General features: G+C 37.8%; 2 protein-coding genes across 2 annotated transcripts; both read right to left on the reverse strand.

Annotated features, from left to right (window-relative positions):
- Positions 1-5,134: 5,134 nt before the first annotated feature.
- Positions 5,135-7,629, reverse strand: SLC25A2 (solute carrier family 25 member 2). The gene has a single exon (XM_039836390.1). The coding sequence runs from the start codon at positions 7,454-7,456 to the stop codon at positions 6,551-6,553; it is 906 nt and encodes a 301-aa protein (XP_039692324.1). The 5' UTR covers positions 7,457-7,629; the 3' UTR covers positions 5,135-6,550.
- Positions 7,630-11,155: 3,526 nt separating this feature from the next.
- TAF7 (TATA-box binding protein associated factor 7) lies at positions 11,156-13,482 on the reverse strand. Its single transcript, XM_039836384.1, has 2 exons — positions 13,168-13,482; positions 11,156-13,043 (listed from the first exon to the last, which is right to left on the reverse strand). The coding sequence occupies exon 2, from the start codon at positions 12,715-12,717 to the stop codon at positions 11,668-11,670; it is 1,050 nt and encodes a 349-aa protein (XP_039692318.1). The 5' UTR covers positions 12,718-13,043; positions 13,168-13,482; the 3' UTR covers positions 11,156-11,667.
- Between the last annotated feature and the right edge of the window lie 4,898 nt (positions 13,483-18,380).

Below are 18,380 nucleotides of genomic sequence, written 5' to 3' on the forward strand. Positions count from 1 at the left end.
GATGTACATAGAGATAGCTGAGCAATGGCAAATGAATTGGCTGGTTGGTTCAGCACCTGGAAAGAACACAATTATTACATTAGAGATGAGAAAACTGACTTACTAGTCGTATATAGAACATCAAATTCAGCAAGTATGGAATGGATATTATTTTCTTCGTCATTTATAAAAATTGGCCATATTGTGTTTAAAAAAAAGTTTCAGCAAATAAGCTCAAGATGGAAATTATACAAGCATATTACCTTATACGGAAATTAAGCTAGAAATCAATAACAAAAAGATGACAAAAATATCCCACGTTTGAAAAATGTTAAATTCAGTTCTAAACAACCTGTGGGTCAAAGAAAGTATCACACTAAAATTAGAAGCTATTTTGAACTGAATGAACTATTTTGATACATTATAACAAACCACGTAGGATGTAATTAAGCAGTATTTAGAGAAAAGTTAACAGCCTTAAATAAATGTATTAGAAAAAGAGAAAGGCTAAAGATTAATGAATTAATTATCCTTCTCAAGAATGAGGAAAACAAGAGACAACAAACCCAAAAGAGGACAAGGAGAAAAGTAGTTAAGTGAAGAAATTAATGAAATTAACTTCATTAAACAAATACTTGAGAGAGAATTAAAAAACCTGAAAGTTGATTCTTAGAAATATTAATAAAAATTGACAAATCTCTAGCTATGTACAAAAAACTAGAATGAAGGCACAAATAACCAATATTAGGGATTGAAGGGGGAATAGCATCTCAAATATTGTAGACACAGACAATCAAAAGGTAATAATAAAATATTATACACAATTCCCTGAAAAGAAGCTAAAATTTTTAGTTGGAGTACACAAATTGCTAGAAATATAATCAAACTGATTCATCAAGATTAGGAAAAAACTGAAGCATGACAACTATTAAATAAGTGAATTTCAAGACCATCTGGTCATGAGTACTACCAAAAATTCAAGGAAAAAATAATTTCAATCTTATACTAATGATTTCATAGAAGACAAAAAAAGAACACTCCCTAAAGATGTTATTTGTTTAGCATAACCCTGATATCAAGAAAGGAAAATTAAAAGCCCAATACCACTCATTAATGTAAATTAAAGGAGAAAAATCACACAATTATTTTTATAGACACAGAAAGGTATTTGTTTAAATTCTGTTTATAATGGGGGAAAGTCTCCTTAAACTAGGAATAGAAGGAAACTTCCTTAATCTTTAAATGATATGAAAACACAGCAAAACATAAATTGTGAAATGTTAAACACTTTCCTCTGAGATCAGAAACAAATGCCCACTATTACATCTATTTGATACTGTACTAGAGGTTTTGGCCAGCATGATATAGCAAAGAAATACAAGTTACATAGACTGCAGAGAAAGAAACAAAATTGTTATTAAAGTGTGCACAAAAAATCCAAAATTACCTACAGATAAAACATTATTTTTAAAGTTAGTAAAGTTTGAAAAATCAGTATTAAATAATTTTATTTTATAAACAACAACAAACAGAAATTGACATTTTGAATAAAGATACAATTTACAAACATAAAAAATCAAGTAGCTAGGGATAAATCTAAAGTTTAAGATTTCTATGGGGAAATTACATGACTTTTTAAAGATACATTAAGATGACTTACATAAGCAAAGAAATATATGATGCTCATGAACTAGAAGATTCAATATTTTAAAGTTACCAATTCTCTTTCCCCCAGGACAACATTACTTTGAACATTACAACAGTACTTTAACATTACTGTAAAATTCGTGTGAAAGAATACAATATCAATAATATCTAAGAAATTTCTTAAGAAAATAGAGCAGATGAAAAAAAACTTGCCCTACTAACTATTAAGACTTGTTTTAAAGCTATGTTAATCAAGATAGTCTGGTGTTAGTGCACAGATAAAATCTGACAAGTGTAATAGATTAGAGAGGTCAAAAATAAGATGTATATATATATATATATATATATATATATGGAACATTTGAATATAAAAGAAGCAGCAAGTCAGATTATCTTAGTCAGTTCAGACTCCTCTAACAAATACCATATACTGGTGGCTTAAACAACAAACATTTATTTCTTGCAATTCTGGAGGCTGGGAAGTCCAAGATCAAGGTGCCAGCAGATTGCATTCTTGATAGGGCCTTCTTCTTGGCTTGCAGACTGCTGTATCCTCACAAAGCAGAGAGAAGCAGATATGGTGTTTCTTCCTGTTCTTATAAAGGCACTAACCTCATCATAGAGCTCCACCCTCATAATGTCATCCAGGCCTGATTATCTCCCAAAGGCCCCACCTCCCAACATTATCACATTGGGGGACAGTGCTTCAGTATATAAAGATGGAGGAGAGTGGGGCACATTCAGTCCATAACACAGATCAGTGGAGAAAAGATGAAATGTTCATTTAAAAATGGTTATTCATATAGAAAAAAATTTTAAATTGAGTCTTAATTTTAAAATCAACTCCAAATTGATCTAAGACTTAAATGTCAAAAAAAAATCCTTAAAGTTCTTAGTGAAAAATGTAGGTAAAAATAGTTTAGATGTTGGGAGTAGAAATAATTTTTAAAAAAAGACACTGATGGTAGAATAAATAAATTTAACTATATTAAAATCAAGGACTTCAACTCACCAATAGACAGACATCTTAAAGACGTGAAAGGATAAGTCCTGGGGAAGTGATGTACTGCATGGTTAACAATATTGTATTGTATATTTAAAAGTTGCTAAGAGAGGGGGTGTGTGTGTGTGTGTGGTGTGTGTGTGTGTGTGTGTGAGAGAAAGCCTGGCGAAGCACGCTGAGTTGATTACGATTGTAATGGTGCCATGGCTGTCTCCAGACTTGGGACCAAAGACTCACCCTGCTGTGGCCTCTTTGTGACCTCCTTTCCTTTCAAGCTCAGCAACTTCGGGATATTATCTTGTTCAATTCAAGAAAATGGGTAGGTTTGATACTCCATTGCCAGACATGATCCTTCTGAAATGTCACATATACTTAACAATTATTACAGCTTGATATCCTATGAAAGCTAGGACAGAGAATGAATTTCTAGCCACAATATCACTGTAGCATGCAGACCACCTGGCCCTGATCATAAACCAAAGAATTTAATAAATATCAGAAAAGATTTTTCAAAGTTGAGGGGTAAATTATGCTATGCGGAAGTGAAGTTTAAGATAAGGCTAGGCATCAGGAAAAATGAATTTGACCAATTTAAAACTCAAAAATAAATACCATATCACCACACAAAAAATAAATTAATGTTATATGTCAATTATACCTCAGTAAGAAAAGGTAACTCTGTAAGGTGATGGATGTCTTATATCAAAAAATAAAAATAAAAATTCAACTGAATAAATTTGAAGATCTAATTGGCTTTATTAAGCAATTCATAAATAGGGCGGTATCTCATCTAGCAACTAGTAGGAGGCTCAGAGAGGTTGTACAAAATGGAAGGTTTTTATAGGCAAGAGGGTGTGGCAAGGGGTTATTAGCAAAAGAAAAGAGATAATTATTTTTAGTCAAAGACATCTTTTGAGGGGAAGGGAATGGCAAAGGGTTTTATCATCAAGATTGTCTCTTCTTTCTATGGAGGAGGAGGCCGGGGGGGAAAAATGAAGAGGGCCCATGTGACAGATGACCTCACAAGTATTGACCAGAAAATTCCAGACTGGTTGATTAAGGTTACGTTTCAGGGAGAGGCTGAAACAGCAATTAGGTCAGGTATTAAATCTGGGTTTGGTGTCATGGGCTTTAGCACAAGTGATGCCATTTTGGGCCTGTGGTTTTCTCTTTAGAAGTTAACTAACCTTATTGTAGCAATCATTTCCAATATATATGTATATCAAATCACCACACTCTACATCTTAAGTTTACAGTGTTATTTGTCAAATATATCTCAATAAAGCTGAAGAAAAACCATGGAACTAATAATTTAAGAATACAAAGAAACCACAATACAAATGCAAAAACAATTAAGGGAAAGAGTTCCTTAAATTCAGAGATTCCATCACTGATTTCATACACACACGCATGCACCCACACAATTTGGATTCTACTTTTTTATTCTAAATTTTATTCTAGAATATTACTCTTCTAACTGTGAAACAAACTTCTAGACCATCGGATCCTTGAAAATAGAAACCAGATATCATTAATGTCTGAATACCCAGAGGTCGATACAGTACATTGTGAATGGTATGAGTTAAATGTTTTTATTTAGGTAAATAATTTAATGATAGAATTCTCAAATTTCTTTAAACACACTATTTCAAGCTACTATATTTTTGTCTAGAATGTAGATATGAAATGGTACAAATTGTACCTAAATATTGAACTATGAATTCAGCAAATAGAGTATTTAAAAAATCCTCCTGAGTTAGGTTTCTACCCCCAATTCCACTTACTCTTACTTTTCTCAAACTATTTCTACTGAAGATATTTAGTTAAATCTTAATGGACAACATGTGTAAAGGTGTGCTGACAGCAGGATTAACTGAGACAAGAGGTCCTGGCCTCTGAAGAGGCCCACTTCCTGTTGGAAGCCAGTCCTTTTCTCTGTTCTGCTTTAATCCAGGCCTGGGTGAATGAAGCCCCACTAAGTGGTATTGACCATTTAAGTACGGAATATATAACTTAAATGTATAAATAACTTTAAAGTAGGAAAATGGTTATCTTTTAAAGAAAAAGCAAATGGAAGACCAGCCATTTCTCTTGAACACACCTGGCACAACACTGAACATCCCCTCCCCTAATGTCTACCTCAGCCCTCATTTGTCAACATCTCATTTCCCCGATCCTCTTGCTTCTATCACTATAGCTAGAGTTACCACAGCGGGTTCATGGAGAGCAAAAAGCTAAAGGAAACTAGAAATTTTACACAAGATTTACATTCTGCAGACAGTGATAGACACACATGGTGTGAACCATTAAGAATGGTAGCCTGATTGCTTTCAGGCTGCTTAAGAACACTTCTTATTGAGAGACTCTCTTGGTCTTGGAGCAGTAAGGAATGATGAGGATTATTTTAGTGGTGAAAAGAATGACCCTCTAACATCAGAGGGCATATGGTCCTTGTCACCAAGTTGGTGGAGATCAGAGGAACTGTTTTTTTTTTGGGGGGGGAATACATATTTACATATACATATATATATGGTATAATTTAATAAAATTGCTTTTCTTATGTTTCACTGCTTTATAAAGTCACACCCCATATACAGGCATCATTAAAATTCACTATGGTCAGTACCAAATTTAGAAGTTTCGAGCATTGTAAAAGCACAGCAAGGAGTTATAGACCCTAAGGTATACTTCAGGATGGGTCAGCCTTAACTTTACTCACTGCGGAGTGCAGACACTAAGTTCTGTCTAGTTCTGCCTGAGAAGAGAGGACTTTATCTATGAGTACTGTCACTTGATCACCAAAGAGGGAACAAAAGCTTTTCTTGGCTTTGGCACTGTCCCCTGGAAGGCTTTCTGACTGATGGAAATAGACAATGAATCATCCAAAGTGGATCAACAACCCCCATATGGGCCTAGAGAACACACTGGAATCCAACCCAGACCAGCACCCAGAGACTGGAAGCTGAGAATTATTGTCAGCTACATGAGTCTTCATCAAAGCATAGCAGTATGGCTCCTTCCCCTCAACCCATTCTTCAACCTAAAGCCTAGAAGAGGGGAAGCTCTTTGGGAGAGAAGGGAAGTTGATGCAGATGAAGGCTGGGATCCTTCACAAGGTCTGATGGTCTAAGCCACACCTAACTAAAAGTGTGGAATATGATCCCACTTGGAAAATGAATGGCACTATTTAAGAGTAGAGCATCTTGGAAAAATCTAGGATGCCAACTCTGAAACTTTAACTCAAGAATATACCAGTATGCAGGTATATTCTCTTCTTTAAAATAAGGATGGGCATTTTGGTTTTCAAGTACCACACAGAAACTTCTTGAGAACTTGAATTGCCGAATACAGTGCACAGTTTTCAAGAGAATCTACGTCTTGAATGGGTTAAAACATCATTTATAACTAACTTCATGAAACATAGTTAACTTGTTTTTTTCTGGTGATATGAAATTAAACATGGAACTAAACTTTCACTCACAACACATAACCAACCAAACTGTATGTTCAAGTACAGGTTTATGCAAAATCTGCAATATATAACTGCATTTAACCTTTCAGAGTGGATAGATAGGGCTACCCGCTCACTCAGTATATCCTACCAAACACAAGAGCAGAAACTTTTCTATTTCAATACAATTATGGGCAGAAATTATATGATGATATGCTGTTCATTATGATCAGTTTGGTACAATTTAAAAAAAAAAAAAAAAACTTGTGCCCTTCATTAGAAAAAAGAAATTATAAGATGAAAAATAGAGGTTCTTCCATAAAGTTTAAGATTTAGGGTAGAAGAAGACAAAACCGAAATTCCCATGAAGTAAAAAATAATTCCACATTGGTCCAGTACTCCATGAAACCCTGAGATGGACTATAGTCCTCAAAAGTGTGTAGATAGAAATCTCGGTTCACCAAGACACATTAGTATGCATCTAACTGCCTCATCATCATCTTCCTACTGTATTCATAAGCCAAAAACAGTGACCCATTAGCAGGGAACGCTCGAATCATAGTAGCTGTCAGTCCAGAATATAAGGCTGTTATTCCTTCACTTTCCACAATACTTAAAAGAGTCCCGATAAATCCTGCCTGTTTTCCAGACATGGAAAGAACCTGAATTCTGGATTTGATACAATCCACTGGGAATATGACAAGCCAAAGGCAAATCCCAGCAATTCCACCACTTAACATCAAAGAGACAGGGCCTAGTTCATCTTTTGATCTCCCTGAGGCAAAAAATGATCTGCTCAGTTCATAGCCACCAAAGAAGAAGAAATAGCCTGGTACTTCTTGAAGTAGAGTACTCGAGAGTCCGTGGTAGAAGCCCAAGGGGCCATCCTTCCTAAGGATACCCTTCATGACGGACCAAACTGTATTGTGGCTTTTGGCTATCTTCCCTGACATCTCCATTTCGTGCATGGTCTGTAGTCGGCACTTCACAAGCTCAGTGGGACACAGGGCCAGCGCAGCAAACCCAGAGGCTAAGGAACCGGCAGTTGCAGTCTGCAGATCACTCAGCTTTGCCTGCTTGTCCAGTCCCACTACTTTCTTCACAAACTGTTGGCAGAAGCCGTAGCACATGAAGAGGACAGAGTTCTCGGCGACGTAGGCCATCAGCGCCGGGCCGGTCCCCTTGTAGAAGCCGCGCAAGCCCACTTGGGAGTATGTCTTCAGGCAGCAGTCGGTGAAGCCCTTGTACAGGGCAGGGAACGTCTGCATCTTCACTTTCACTGTGTCGAAGGGCTGCCCGGTCAGGACACACGCGGTGCCCCCGAGGGCCCCCGCTGTGAGGTCGATGGCGGCTTGGATGACAGGGTTGGACTTCATGTTCGCCCACTAGTCCTCTGGTCTCCGTGGAAGGAGACTCTCAAGAGCCGAGTACCGGCACCCGTGGTCCCGCCGCCCACTCTCAGCTCTCACTCCGCGGCGGAGGAAGCCGCTTAACCCCACGCTAGGCCGCGGGCCGCCCTCCCCGCGCGCTGAGGTAACTCCCGGCCCGAGACTTCGCGCGCGGCTCTCCAGTGCGCCCTACCGGTAGAGCCCCGGGAACCGCCCGGCGCCACCCCGCCATCCCTGCAGCCCACACGGAGTAGACTAAATGCATAAACACTGTTAATGAATACAGCAACTGAAAGCTATTCGATAAATTCTTGCAAGGACGAAGAGACCCTGGGCACCGCTCTTCACCCTGTGGGGAAAGAAATGCTTTTGTATTCGGCCAGGGCCCCGGCATCCCGGGTCTTCCAGTTGATCCAGCCTGGAGTCGGTGGGTCAAGCTACATAGAGGTTTACCTATGAAAGATAAAATTCTGTAGGGGGAGAGAGGTTACATGACAATTGGTGGCTGCTTTTGATCAGAAAACTCTTAAAGGTCTCAGCCGGGAACCCAAGTTCTTGCAGAGGGGCCGGCCCTGCTGTGCCTCTCCTGGGCCTGCTTCTCACTGGCCTGGGGTGCTGGGGTGGCCTGAGGCTGGAAGATCCGCTATCCCTGCGGGGCTGGAGAAATATTTCGTGGCAACAACGCCGAGGATGTGGGACCGAGTCATTATTTCTAGAGGTGGGTACTTGGCGTTTTATAATCTGTTTGGAAAACATTTATATATCGCCAAGAAACTTGACAGTAAAGGGCTGTGTGGCTTCAGCAATCTATACTTGCTAAGTTTCGAGGTTCTTGAGGAGCCATAGTTTTATTTAGCAGCAACAGAAGTTTGGAGTATAAATGACAACACACCTAGCTTCTAAGGCAAGATGCAGTTTGGAATATCAGTGAGGGTACTGCTGTTAAGACACACTATTTTCCTCTCAGTTGCTTATAATCCCAGTGTTAACGAAGTCTTACATTCTAAGGCCTAGTTGGTATTTTACTTTAAGGGGTAAAAACAAAATGGGGGAGGGGACAGGAAATATGCTGAGATGATTTTTTTTCATCTAGAAATCTTTCCTTATCTGATTATCTTTGGCTGTTAATATTTAAAAGTTAGGCACTGAGAAGCCAATTGTGCATAGAGTTTGTCAACAGGTAGACTTCATTATACTTATGACCTGGCCTTTTCTTGGGAGAATGTCTAGATGTCAGTATTTGGCTTCTTCTCTGGAATCATATGGTTTCTTTAGAGAATAATCTTCCAATCTTGATACTGTGTATAGGCGTGTGGGAAGGGAGGTTGGGCGTGTATGCCATGAATAGGGATTTAATGAGACCAAGATGGGGGAAGAGAGGTGACATTCCTACAGTAAAGGATATAGATTTGCACATAATTCTCTTGTTGGATGCTATCCACCCCAGCCATCTGTGCCTGCTTTCCCTGAGTTTGAGCCTTCTTTGGTTCAACTTACCTAGAAAATTCTCAGGGTGGAATCTTGGACATAGGGATCTTGGACATCCAACAGCACTGAACACAGACTTAAATGAATCCCATGTTTCCAGCCCCACACCTTCCCCCCATTCTTTGGAAACTTTGGCCTGCAAAAACTGAGCCTCACAGGTTCTATACCAAGTGGGTTTGTCTCTTTGGTACACCCTCTTGTAGACATTTAGCATGTAACTTTCTCTGATCTCTGAATTTCTCATTTCTTCATCTGCTTTGGCCTTCTGATGAGTTGACAACTCTTATTCACTGTTGTCTCATTTCTTATTATCTTTGTCTTTCGGGATTACTGTTATTTTGGCAGACTTTTTTTTTTTATAGAGAAAAGATACGTGAGAACAATCTGCCATTTTAAACTAGAAAAGGATTTTTAAATTCTTCATGTCATATTTGAGGGATTTTAAAAATGTTTTGATATCACCCTCAAAAAAGTCCAAGAGAAAAAAGCACATTTTAATACTTATCGTAGAGGCCCTATCAAGTTATCTAGAAGTGTATTCAATATTTTAATGACCACCGATTGTCAGTTAATTACATCTGGTTCACTGTCATTTTTTAAAGAGTTTTTTACAAACACGAGAGATGCAGAATACTATAATAAATCAGCAACCACTTTTGCATTAACTTCATATAGATGTTTTGGAGAAATCAAATTAATAATCAAGGCCAGGGATCACAAGGGCATTAATAGAGAAATGGTCTGTACCTTCACTGAATTGTCGGACAGCTGCACAAATAGAAACCGAGATCAAATTCCATGAAATATATTTAAACAGTTAGACTTGGAGAGAATGGACCCTAACATATACTAAACACTACCCAAGATAATAAGCAGTCTTGAAACTATTTTCCCCATTCTTCCCTATCAAAAATGACACGTTTTAAATTTAAGCACATACATACCAGAAAACGAGAAAGCAGCTTCCAATTTTCAGTGAAGATCCTCAACAAAATGAGAACACCCAAATCACATGCTCTCTCGCAATTAGATTAAGTGGCCAGATAGGATTACGAGGGAAAGTGAGGTTTGAGTTGAAGCCTGAATGACAAAAAGCTAGCCATGGAAAATATCTGGAGACTGTTCCAGGAAAAGGAAACTGTAAGTAATAAAGCCCTGTGGTGAAAGAGCTTGGCATTTGAAGTACAGAAAGGCCAGTATGGCTGTGATGAGCAGTCTTCCTGACCCGTTTCATAGAATTCTTAGAGGCCATGTTGACATGAGTGTTTATTGCAGCATTCTGTGCAACAGCACATTTAAAATGGGACAACATAAGTGACCAGCAATAGGGGAGTGAATAAAATTAAGACAAAATCTATCATGAAAAAAAGCAGATCTATATATGTTGGTAAGGAAGGTAAGTCATGTTTCTGAGTGATAGTTTTAGAATAGTGTCTGTAACAAAAAATCATACTTTTCTGCTTTACAAAACTACATATATCTTAACATTTGTCAAATACCTAATTAAAATGGGCTTTAAATATTTTTATGAGGCTAATATTTTCAAACCAAAGATTTTCTTTATAGATCAATCTCAGAAGTGAACTGCATGTAACTCTGCATTTTGTAAAATTTATTACTGAGTCTTCTAAAATAGCTCAAGTGATGCATTAGATTAGAATCTTTACAGCATGTGAAGAATGTGAAAATTATGTTTGGGAAATTCTGAAATATGAGACTGTTATAATACTGACATCCTTTATGTGCAAGTTGGATGAACAGACATGGACAAATCACCTTAGTTCTCAGATTAAATAATTAAGCTGAAAATATTTAGAAATATACTCTTAATCCAAACCAATGGAATGAATTCTATGAACAGTACCTGATAGCCCTTGCTTTGTTTTGTTTCTAAAATTTTAATCAGGTAAGTGTAGTACTTAAACACACACAAAACTATAAAAAGACATTCAAGTACAAAAATTAGGGTAGTTTAGGAAGGTTCTGTACCTTGTTTAACCTCCAAATAGAGCAGTGAGATTAGAAACTTAACATAATGCAAAAATGACATTTCCCAGTTTGCCATTTTTTTCTTAAAACTCAGCATCACTGCTTCTCAACCTACAAAATAGGATCAAATTGCTGTCATTAAACCCCACCAAGAAACCACCTCACAAGAGGATCTGACACCCACTACCCATAAAAGACCAAGACACATTATGAAGTGAAAACTAGTTATATTTATTGTGTTAAAACAACTGTATGAAATGATTTACAACTCTACTTGTAGAAAACTGAGTAGCTAGGAAAATAGTTACTGCATGGAAAACATACAAACTAGTTTAACTGCTTTTAGACTATTATTGATATTAGATGGCATCACAAACTAGCAATAGCAGCTTCTGGCAAATGGAAAAACAGCAGCAAAGTCCTGAAGTGAAGTTGTGATCATTAAGCTTGAACTGTTTATTCCACTAATTCTATAACTTTCCTACAATCATTTATCTGTCTACACATTTCTACTTCCTACAGGATAAACACCTAGCAAAGTGGTTCTGAGACAAAAGAGATAGAAAAATCACATTTATGTTTGTCTATAAGACAAATTCAATTGAAGGCAGCAGAGAAAATGGAAATTACTGCAAAGTTATATCTAGTCCTGGTGGTGAAGCCTAAAGTTTTCTTCTAATGCTGACCACTTTAAGAAATGAAATTAAGTATCAAAGCTCTTCTTACTTCTCTAGCAGTGATTCTAGCTCTTCTTGCAGAGAGCTGAGCTGCTCCTTTTCTCGGTCTTCCTTTTGTTTGAGTTCATCCAGCACAGCCTGAAATCTGTTCTTGAGCGCCAGGTTTTCCACTTTCATGATGAGATCTTCCTGTCGTTTTGCCCTGTCCTGGGTCTCTTGGAGCTTGCCTTTCATGTTATCAATCTGTTTCTGAATTCCGATAACCAGCTGATTGGTTCCCTCATTTTCTTGGTGCTGTTCATCTGATGCACTTAGCTTGTCCCTTAGCTGTCTTTCCAGATCTTCCTCGGTGTCAATGATGTTTATGTCTTCTTCATCTTGATGCTGTGTCTCATCTTCATCTTCACTGCTGCTGCTGAGGTCATTGAATATCTCCCGAAGCTCATCATGTTCTAATGAGTCATGGCCCTGCCTATGGCCTGACATTCCTGGAGAAGAGATATCAAGGCCTTGATTTTCTGTTTCTTTTGTTTCATCCTCAGCAATTATTTCCCAACGAGTACTGACAGCTTCAGCATCTGTACTCAGCAGACGTTTCACTTCTTTTTCTACATCTGGAGATTCAATGTACTTCTTCTTTGCTGTCTTCCGGAACCTTCTCTTTCTTACATTTTTTAGAGGTAGAGTGATTCCATGGTTCCATATAAACTTTTTCTCTTTGTCCTTATCCTTCTTTTTGCTTGCTTTGGGATCAGCAGCAGCAACTGGTTCCTCCACTGGAGGATACAGATCACCATCAACTGTGGATACAAGCATCTGACAGATATCAGCTGTCTTGTAAAAGGTTTTTTTATCAATGGTTTTCAAACTTTCCATAACACATGGCAGATCTACCAATTTGGAGGCCAGTGGGACCCGGTCCACTCTGACAATTCCATGCCGCCCATCAGGATGTAACTCAATTGTCAGTCTGTCCTTCAAGTTCACATGGCCGGACTGTACTGCGCGCCTCACAGTAGACGCGTATTCCGGAGGTAGACGTAAGATAAACTGGCTCTCCAGTTCGTGAGGAGCATCATCTTTGCTCTTACTCATCTTTGTTTCTTTGTGATCCACTTCTCTAGTAACCACTTGTTGCACTAAAAAGTTCCAGCTATTGCAACAGTTAGAAGAGTTATGAATTGAAATATTTAATTACAAAGAGTTCTAAGCAGAACAGCAGCTAAGCGTCTATTGTCTTAATTTTGAATTAAGCACCAAGTCTTTTTAAACATGCAGTGACTGAATACCAGTTGTTTCTCACACTGGCTTATTCAGTCAGGTCCATTCAAGTATGTTAGCCGCAATGCCAAGTTCCAACCTCTAGATGCCGCTGCCGGACAATGCAGAGCGAAAGCAAGCAGGAAAGCAAATGGCGGCTCCTGCGGAATGATTTTAGGGACAGAAAGTTAAGGCCCAGCAGACACTCAAAACCCACAAAACTTCCCGTAATAAAGGTAGCCAAAAAGCGGGGCGCACTGAGCTCTCTTCGCCTCGGGTACTTACAATACAGTGACGATTATAAACCCAGCTTCTCTGGTCAGGAGCAAGCGAAAGAAGAAGCCACTCGGAGAAAGGCGGCCGGGGGCCGAGCGTCTCCTTCCTGATTCCTTTGTTCCTCCCGGCTCTTGCCAAAGCGACCCGCTACTGATTATCAGTGAAACGGCCCCAGAAGGGCAGCGCGAAATCTTGCCGAGACCCGCAGCTCTAAGCGCCGAGAACCACAGCTCCAAGCACCAGACTCTGCAACTCCGCGACTCTGCAACTCCGCAGCTCCGCCGACCTCCGTCCGGTACTGCAGACCTAGCAGAAAAGAAAGCGCTACGTCACCGCGCCGGGCGGGAGATGGTTGTGAGTGACAGCAAGACTCAAACGGAAGTACGATCGGCCCCGAGCGCGCGCAGGCGCAACACGCAATTACGCCGTCTGCCGTTGACTTGTTCTCGCGAGACCTTGACTGTATGCGATGGGAATGATTTTTCTTAAAGAGCTATTGGTTTGAGACTTTGAGACATCGGTTCCAAGAAAGACCCGGCTAGATGTTCCCACACCCACTCCCACCGCCCCCCACCCCCACCTCCAGCCGCTGAGCCAGAACTTTTACCCGCTCACCGTGGGGCCGGATAGCTCTTAGGCTTCCGGGTGATGGTCGGATATCGGGCATCCGTGCTTAAAGCGTCTTTGCTTCTGGAAAAATTACGGACACACTCCAGAGTATATAGAATTTATAATTAGCCATGCAGTGGGTTTTAAATACCCAAATCAGTAGAGTGAGAGGGATATGCTTCCCAGTATATAATTCTATGTTTTGTTGGTTATGAAAATCCTTGGGAGTGGAACCATGCTTCGGTGTTTTTGTTGTGAAGGACTCCAAGGGAACAAGAGTGATTCCTCTTTTTAATACGTTTGACATAGATATAAATGTAAACAGAGAAGTACGTCTTCTACAGGCACACGTTCGTTTAGGACAGAGTTGTCTGGTAGACAAATCATCTTATTGAGGTAGAATATAATTGAAGTATTACTCTGTGCCATTCACTTGCCAGTAATTTTTAAATTGGGGATTTTTTTCATTCCACCTCTACTATTTTGATAACTGTTTTCTACTTGATTCTTTTATATGTAGTCAGATATCAATACGAATCTATAGTATTTTTAAGCCTAACAGTTTCCACTGATTCCTACTCATTTCCATTTATTTTTTTAATGGAATCAGTTTGATAGAGCCCCAAGGTCGTTAAAATTTTAATTTCTATACTCTAAAATATTAACAACTGTATCTACATTTAAGAGAACTCTCTTAAGATGTGATTAACATTTCCAAAATTCATATTATTTCTTTATGTATTCATTGTCTCCATGCCAGATTGGAAGCTCATGGTAATCAGGAGTCTACTTCCTTATTCATCATGTCCCAGTGCCTAGCACCAAAACATGGGAGACATACAAAAACAATTGCTAATTGAATGAACCAATTGATCCATCTAGAGGGAACATAAATATAACAATTTGTGAAATAAAATACATTTTATGTCACTATAAAATGAGATAGAGCCACTTCGTATACATTTTCTCTAGTCAAGGACAATGCCAATTGTTATGAGCAGAGAGGTTTGCTAATAGTGTTGTGGATGTATCCTCTTTGGTTTAGGTAGATTATGTATTATGGAAGGAAATTAAAATGGTCTAGTAGTTTCTTTATGTTAAAATTATGAAGTTGAAATTATGCTATTTCAGATAATTGTACATTACTTCTCTTCGTTCTATAATGTGTTGATAAAAGTTAGCTGATTATAATTTCCAGGATGATCCATTTCCTCTTTTCAAAGATGAAATTTTTTATTGTTCTTGTCCTTTAATTAGACCTGATTTTACTTATTTTATAGATAAAAGTGTTTAACATGCTAGCCTCCACATAATGCTTTAACTATATAAAATGTAAGGCTATGCTTACACATGAAAATAATCCAAATATTGCTTTGCATTTTAATTGCCTATGAGTTTATAATGCTTAAATATCCTTGTCACAGAAGGTAACCTGAGAAATTCTATGAAATTCTGATTTGCCAAAATTATGATGTATTTTAGTTAGTAAACCTTTAAATGGAAGATGGTCAGAGATAATTAAAAGGATTAACTGAAGTTTCCTCTAAAGTATCTACTTCATTCAATCCTGAAACATATTTTCTGCTTTTGAGTTTAACACATTTTCTAAATGCTGGGGGTGGGGAGTTGAGGGTAAAATACATTGATCCTAAAGCTAAGGCCTCTACCACATCACCATTACCTTAATGTTTGTTGATAAATCTAGTTATTGTTTTTTTTTTCAAATTCATTATACATACAGAAACACTCTGAATTGATTAATTCCTTGGAATATCTGTGATACTAGTGAACCAAAGATTTAGGAAGAGCAATAAATTCTCCAGTGTGGTAACAGGTCCTCCAAAGGCTTCCTACCTATGGTAAAGTAGTATCACAATCAGGCTAATGCTGTATGTTTGAAAATTCCCTTTAATAAGCTTTCAAGTTCTTTATACTGTGGAGGTTAAAAAATTATGGGTGATGGGAAAAGTCCTGCTTATATTTTGGAGATAGAAAATTACATAAGGGTGAGGAAATAGCACACACCCCAAGAAGTACTCTTATATACTCCTATATCAGTGTATAAACAGTAAAAAGCAGGTTAAAATATAGTCTTTCATATCAAGTATGATGCTTTCTATAGAAAAGAAAGACCAACCTAATTTATACTGGTTTAAAAATAAGACATCTATTATCTCAAAAACAAAGTAGTCTAGAGCAGCTCTATCCAGTAGAACTATAATGTGAACCTCAAATGAAAGCTACACATGGTATATTAAATTAGTAGCCACATTAAAAAGGCAAAAAGAAAAAAGTGAAATTAACTTCAATACCAATGTATTTAACCTAATCATCAAAAGTGGCAATTCGACATAGTCAATGTAAAAATTATTAATGATATATTTTACATTCTTATTTTGTACTAAGTCTTCAAAATCTGGTGTGTGTTTGACACTTAAAGCACATCAAAATTTAGACTAGCCACATTTCAGGTGCTCAGTGGACACATGTAGTTGTTGGTTATTGTATTGGACAGTGCAATTCTAGAAGTATGGCTGTCTCTAGGTATGATTGAATCGTGGCCTGGCACAAATTGTTTTTCTCTTCCTAATTTTGGAGATTGAGCATTTATTTATACTTTTTCTATTATTTTTTCATCTTTGCTTTCATCTCTTTGTAAACTTCCGAAGTCTGTAGTCGCAAAAACCCTACCAGCAGGGGAACTTCTGTCCTTGCCCATGGTAAGTAAGTTCAGAGGGTGGTTTCCCCCAACCAAAGTCTGTCTTTTGATCTGATTGCACTAGCTTAGGTCATATGCTTATTCCTGGCTCAATAATAGTTACCACTTTTATGTTCAAAAGGGTGGGGAAGAGGTGGTATTTGGTAATGTCTGGAGACATTTTTGGTTGTTAAAATTGTGGGAGTTGGGTCTTTTGGCATCTAGTGGCTAGAGGCCAGGGATGTTGTTAAATATCCTAAAATACACAGAACACCTATCTCCCCACGACGAAGAGTTATCTGGCTTAAAGTAGTATCAAAGTTGAGAAGCCCTGCCCTAAGCTTATTATTTTTAGCCTGTATTTCCAACTAAACGCTGACAAGTGGAGTGAGATTACCATTATTAATTTAGATCTCTCAGTACCTGCCACAACTATGAACAGGTTCAGCTTTGTCATAGGTATGCAAAGGGTGAGCCCCTAAACTTAAAAGGAAATGTTAGAAGAAAGGAAAGGGCATGGGCAACTGTCATAGTCCATCTGGGCTGCAGTAACAAAATACCGTAAACCAAATGGCTTGTCAGCAACAGAAGTTTATTTCTCAGTTCTGGAGTCTGAGAAGTCCAAGAGAACGGCTCAGGCAAATTTGGTGTCTGGTGAGGGCAGACTTCCATATTCATAGACTACAGTCTTTGCTGTAACCTCACATGGTAGAAGTAGTGTGGGAGCTCTCTGCAGCCTCTTTTACAAGGGCATTAATGCTATTCATGAGGACTCTACCCTTATGACTTAATCACTTTCCAAAAGCTTTACCTCCAAACACCATCACATTGGGGATTACGTTTCAACGTATGAATTTTGGGGGGACACAAATATTCAATCTATAAAGGCAACCAATAGTTTTCATGAAAGAGGTAAGTATTTGGGGGATTATAATAGTATATATGTAATTCCAAAAATATACAAATGGCCAATAAGCATAAGAAAAGATGCTCCTCAATATCACTAATCATGGGAAATGCAAATGAAAACAACAATGAAATACTACCTCATACCCATTAGGATGGCTACTCGCAAAAAAACAAACAATAAAACAAAAAACAAAATAACAAATGTTGACAAGGATGTGGAACAATTGAAACCCTTGTGCCCTGTTGTTGGGAATGTAAACTGGTTATAGCCACTATGGAAAACAGTGTAGTGGTTCCTCAAAAAATTAAAAATAGAATTGCTGCATGATCTAGCAATTCTACTTTTGGATGTATACCCAAAAAAATTGAAAACAGAGTCTCGAAAGATATTTGTATACCCATGTTCAGAGCAGCATTATTCACAATAGCTAAAAGTTATAAGCAACCCAAATGTCTATCAACAGATGAATTGATAAGCAAAATGTGGTATATATATATATATAGTAGAATATTAGTTAGCCTTAAAGAGGAAGGAAATGTTGACATATGCTCCAACATGGATGAACCTTGAGGATATTATGCTTTGTAAAATAAGCCAGTCACAAAAAGACAAATATTGTCTGATTCCACTTATATGAGGTATTTTGAGTAATTAGAGTCATAGAGACAAAAAGTAGCAGGGTGTTTGCCAGAGGCTGGAGAGATGGGAAAATGAGGCATTATCATTTAATGGGTATAGGTATCAGTTTTACAAGATGGATAGAGTTCTGGAAAATGATGGTAGTGGCAGTTGCATAACATGAATGTATTTAATACCACTGAGCTGTATACTTAAAGATGGTTATGATGGTAAATTTTGTGTCATGTTTATTTTGCCACAATAAAAATATTATATATGTATTTAAAAAGTATAGGTAGATATCAAATATAAATTCTTTAAATCGGTAATTTTATAATGCATTTACTGGTAATTTAAAATTTTTAACAATATTTTCTACTTTTTTAG

This window comes from Pteropus medius, unplaced genomic scaffold (genome assembly GCF_902729225.1).
Source record: "Pteropus medius unplaced genomic scaffold, Ma_sr-lr_union100, whole genome shotgun sequence".
NCBI classification, from domain to species: Eukaryota; Metazoa; Chordata; class Mammalia; order Chiroptera; family Pteropodidae; genus Pteropus; species Pteropus medius.

Coding starts and splice junctions, on each gene's coding strand:
- TAF7 (XM_039836384.1), bottom strand. CDS start 12,717: ATGAGTAAGAGCAAAGATGATGCTCCTCACGAACTGGAGAGCCAGTTT.
- SLC25A2 (XM_039836390.1), bottom strand. CDS start 7,456: ATGAAGTCCAACCCTGTCATCCAAGCCGCCATCGACCTCACAGCGGGG.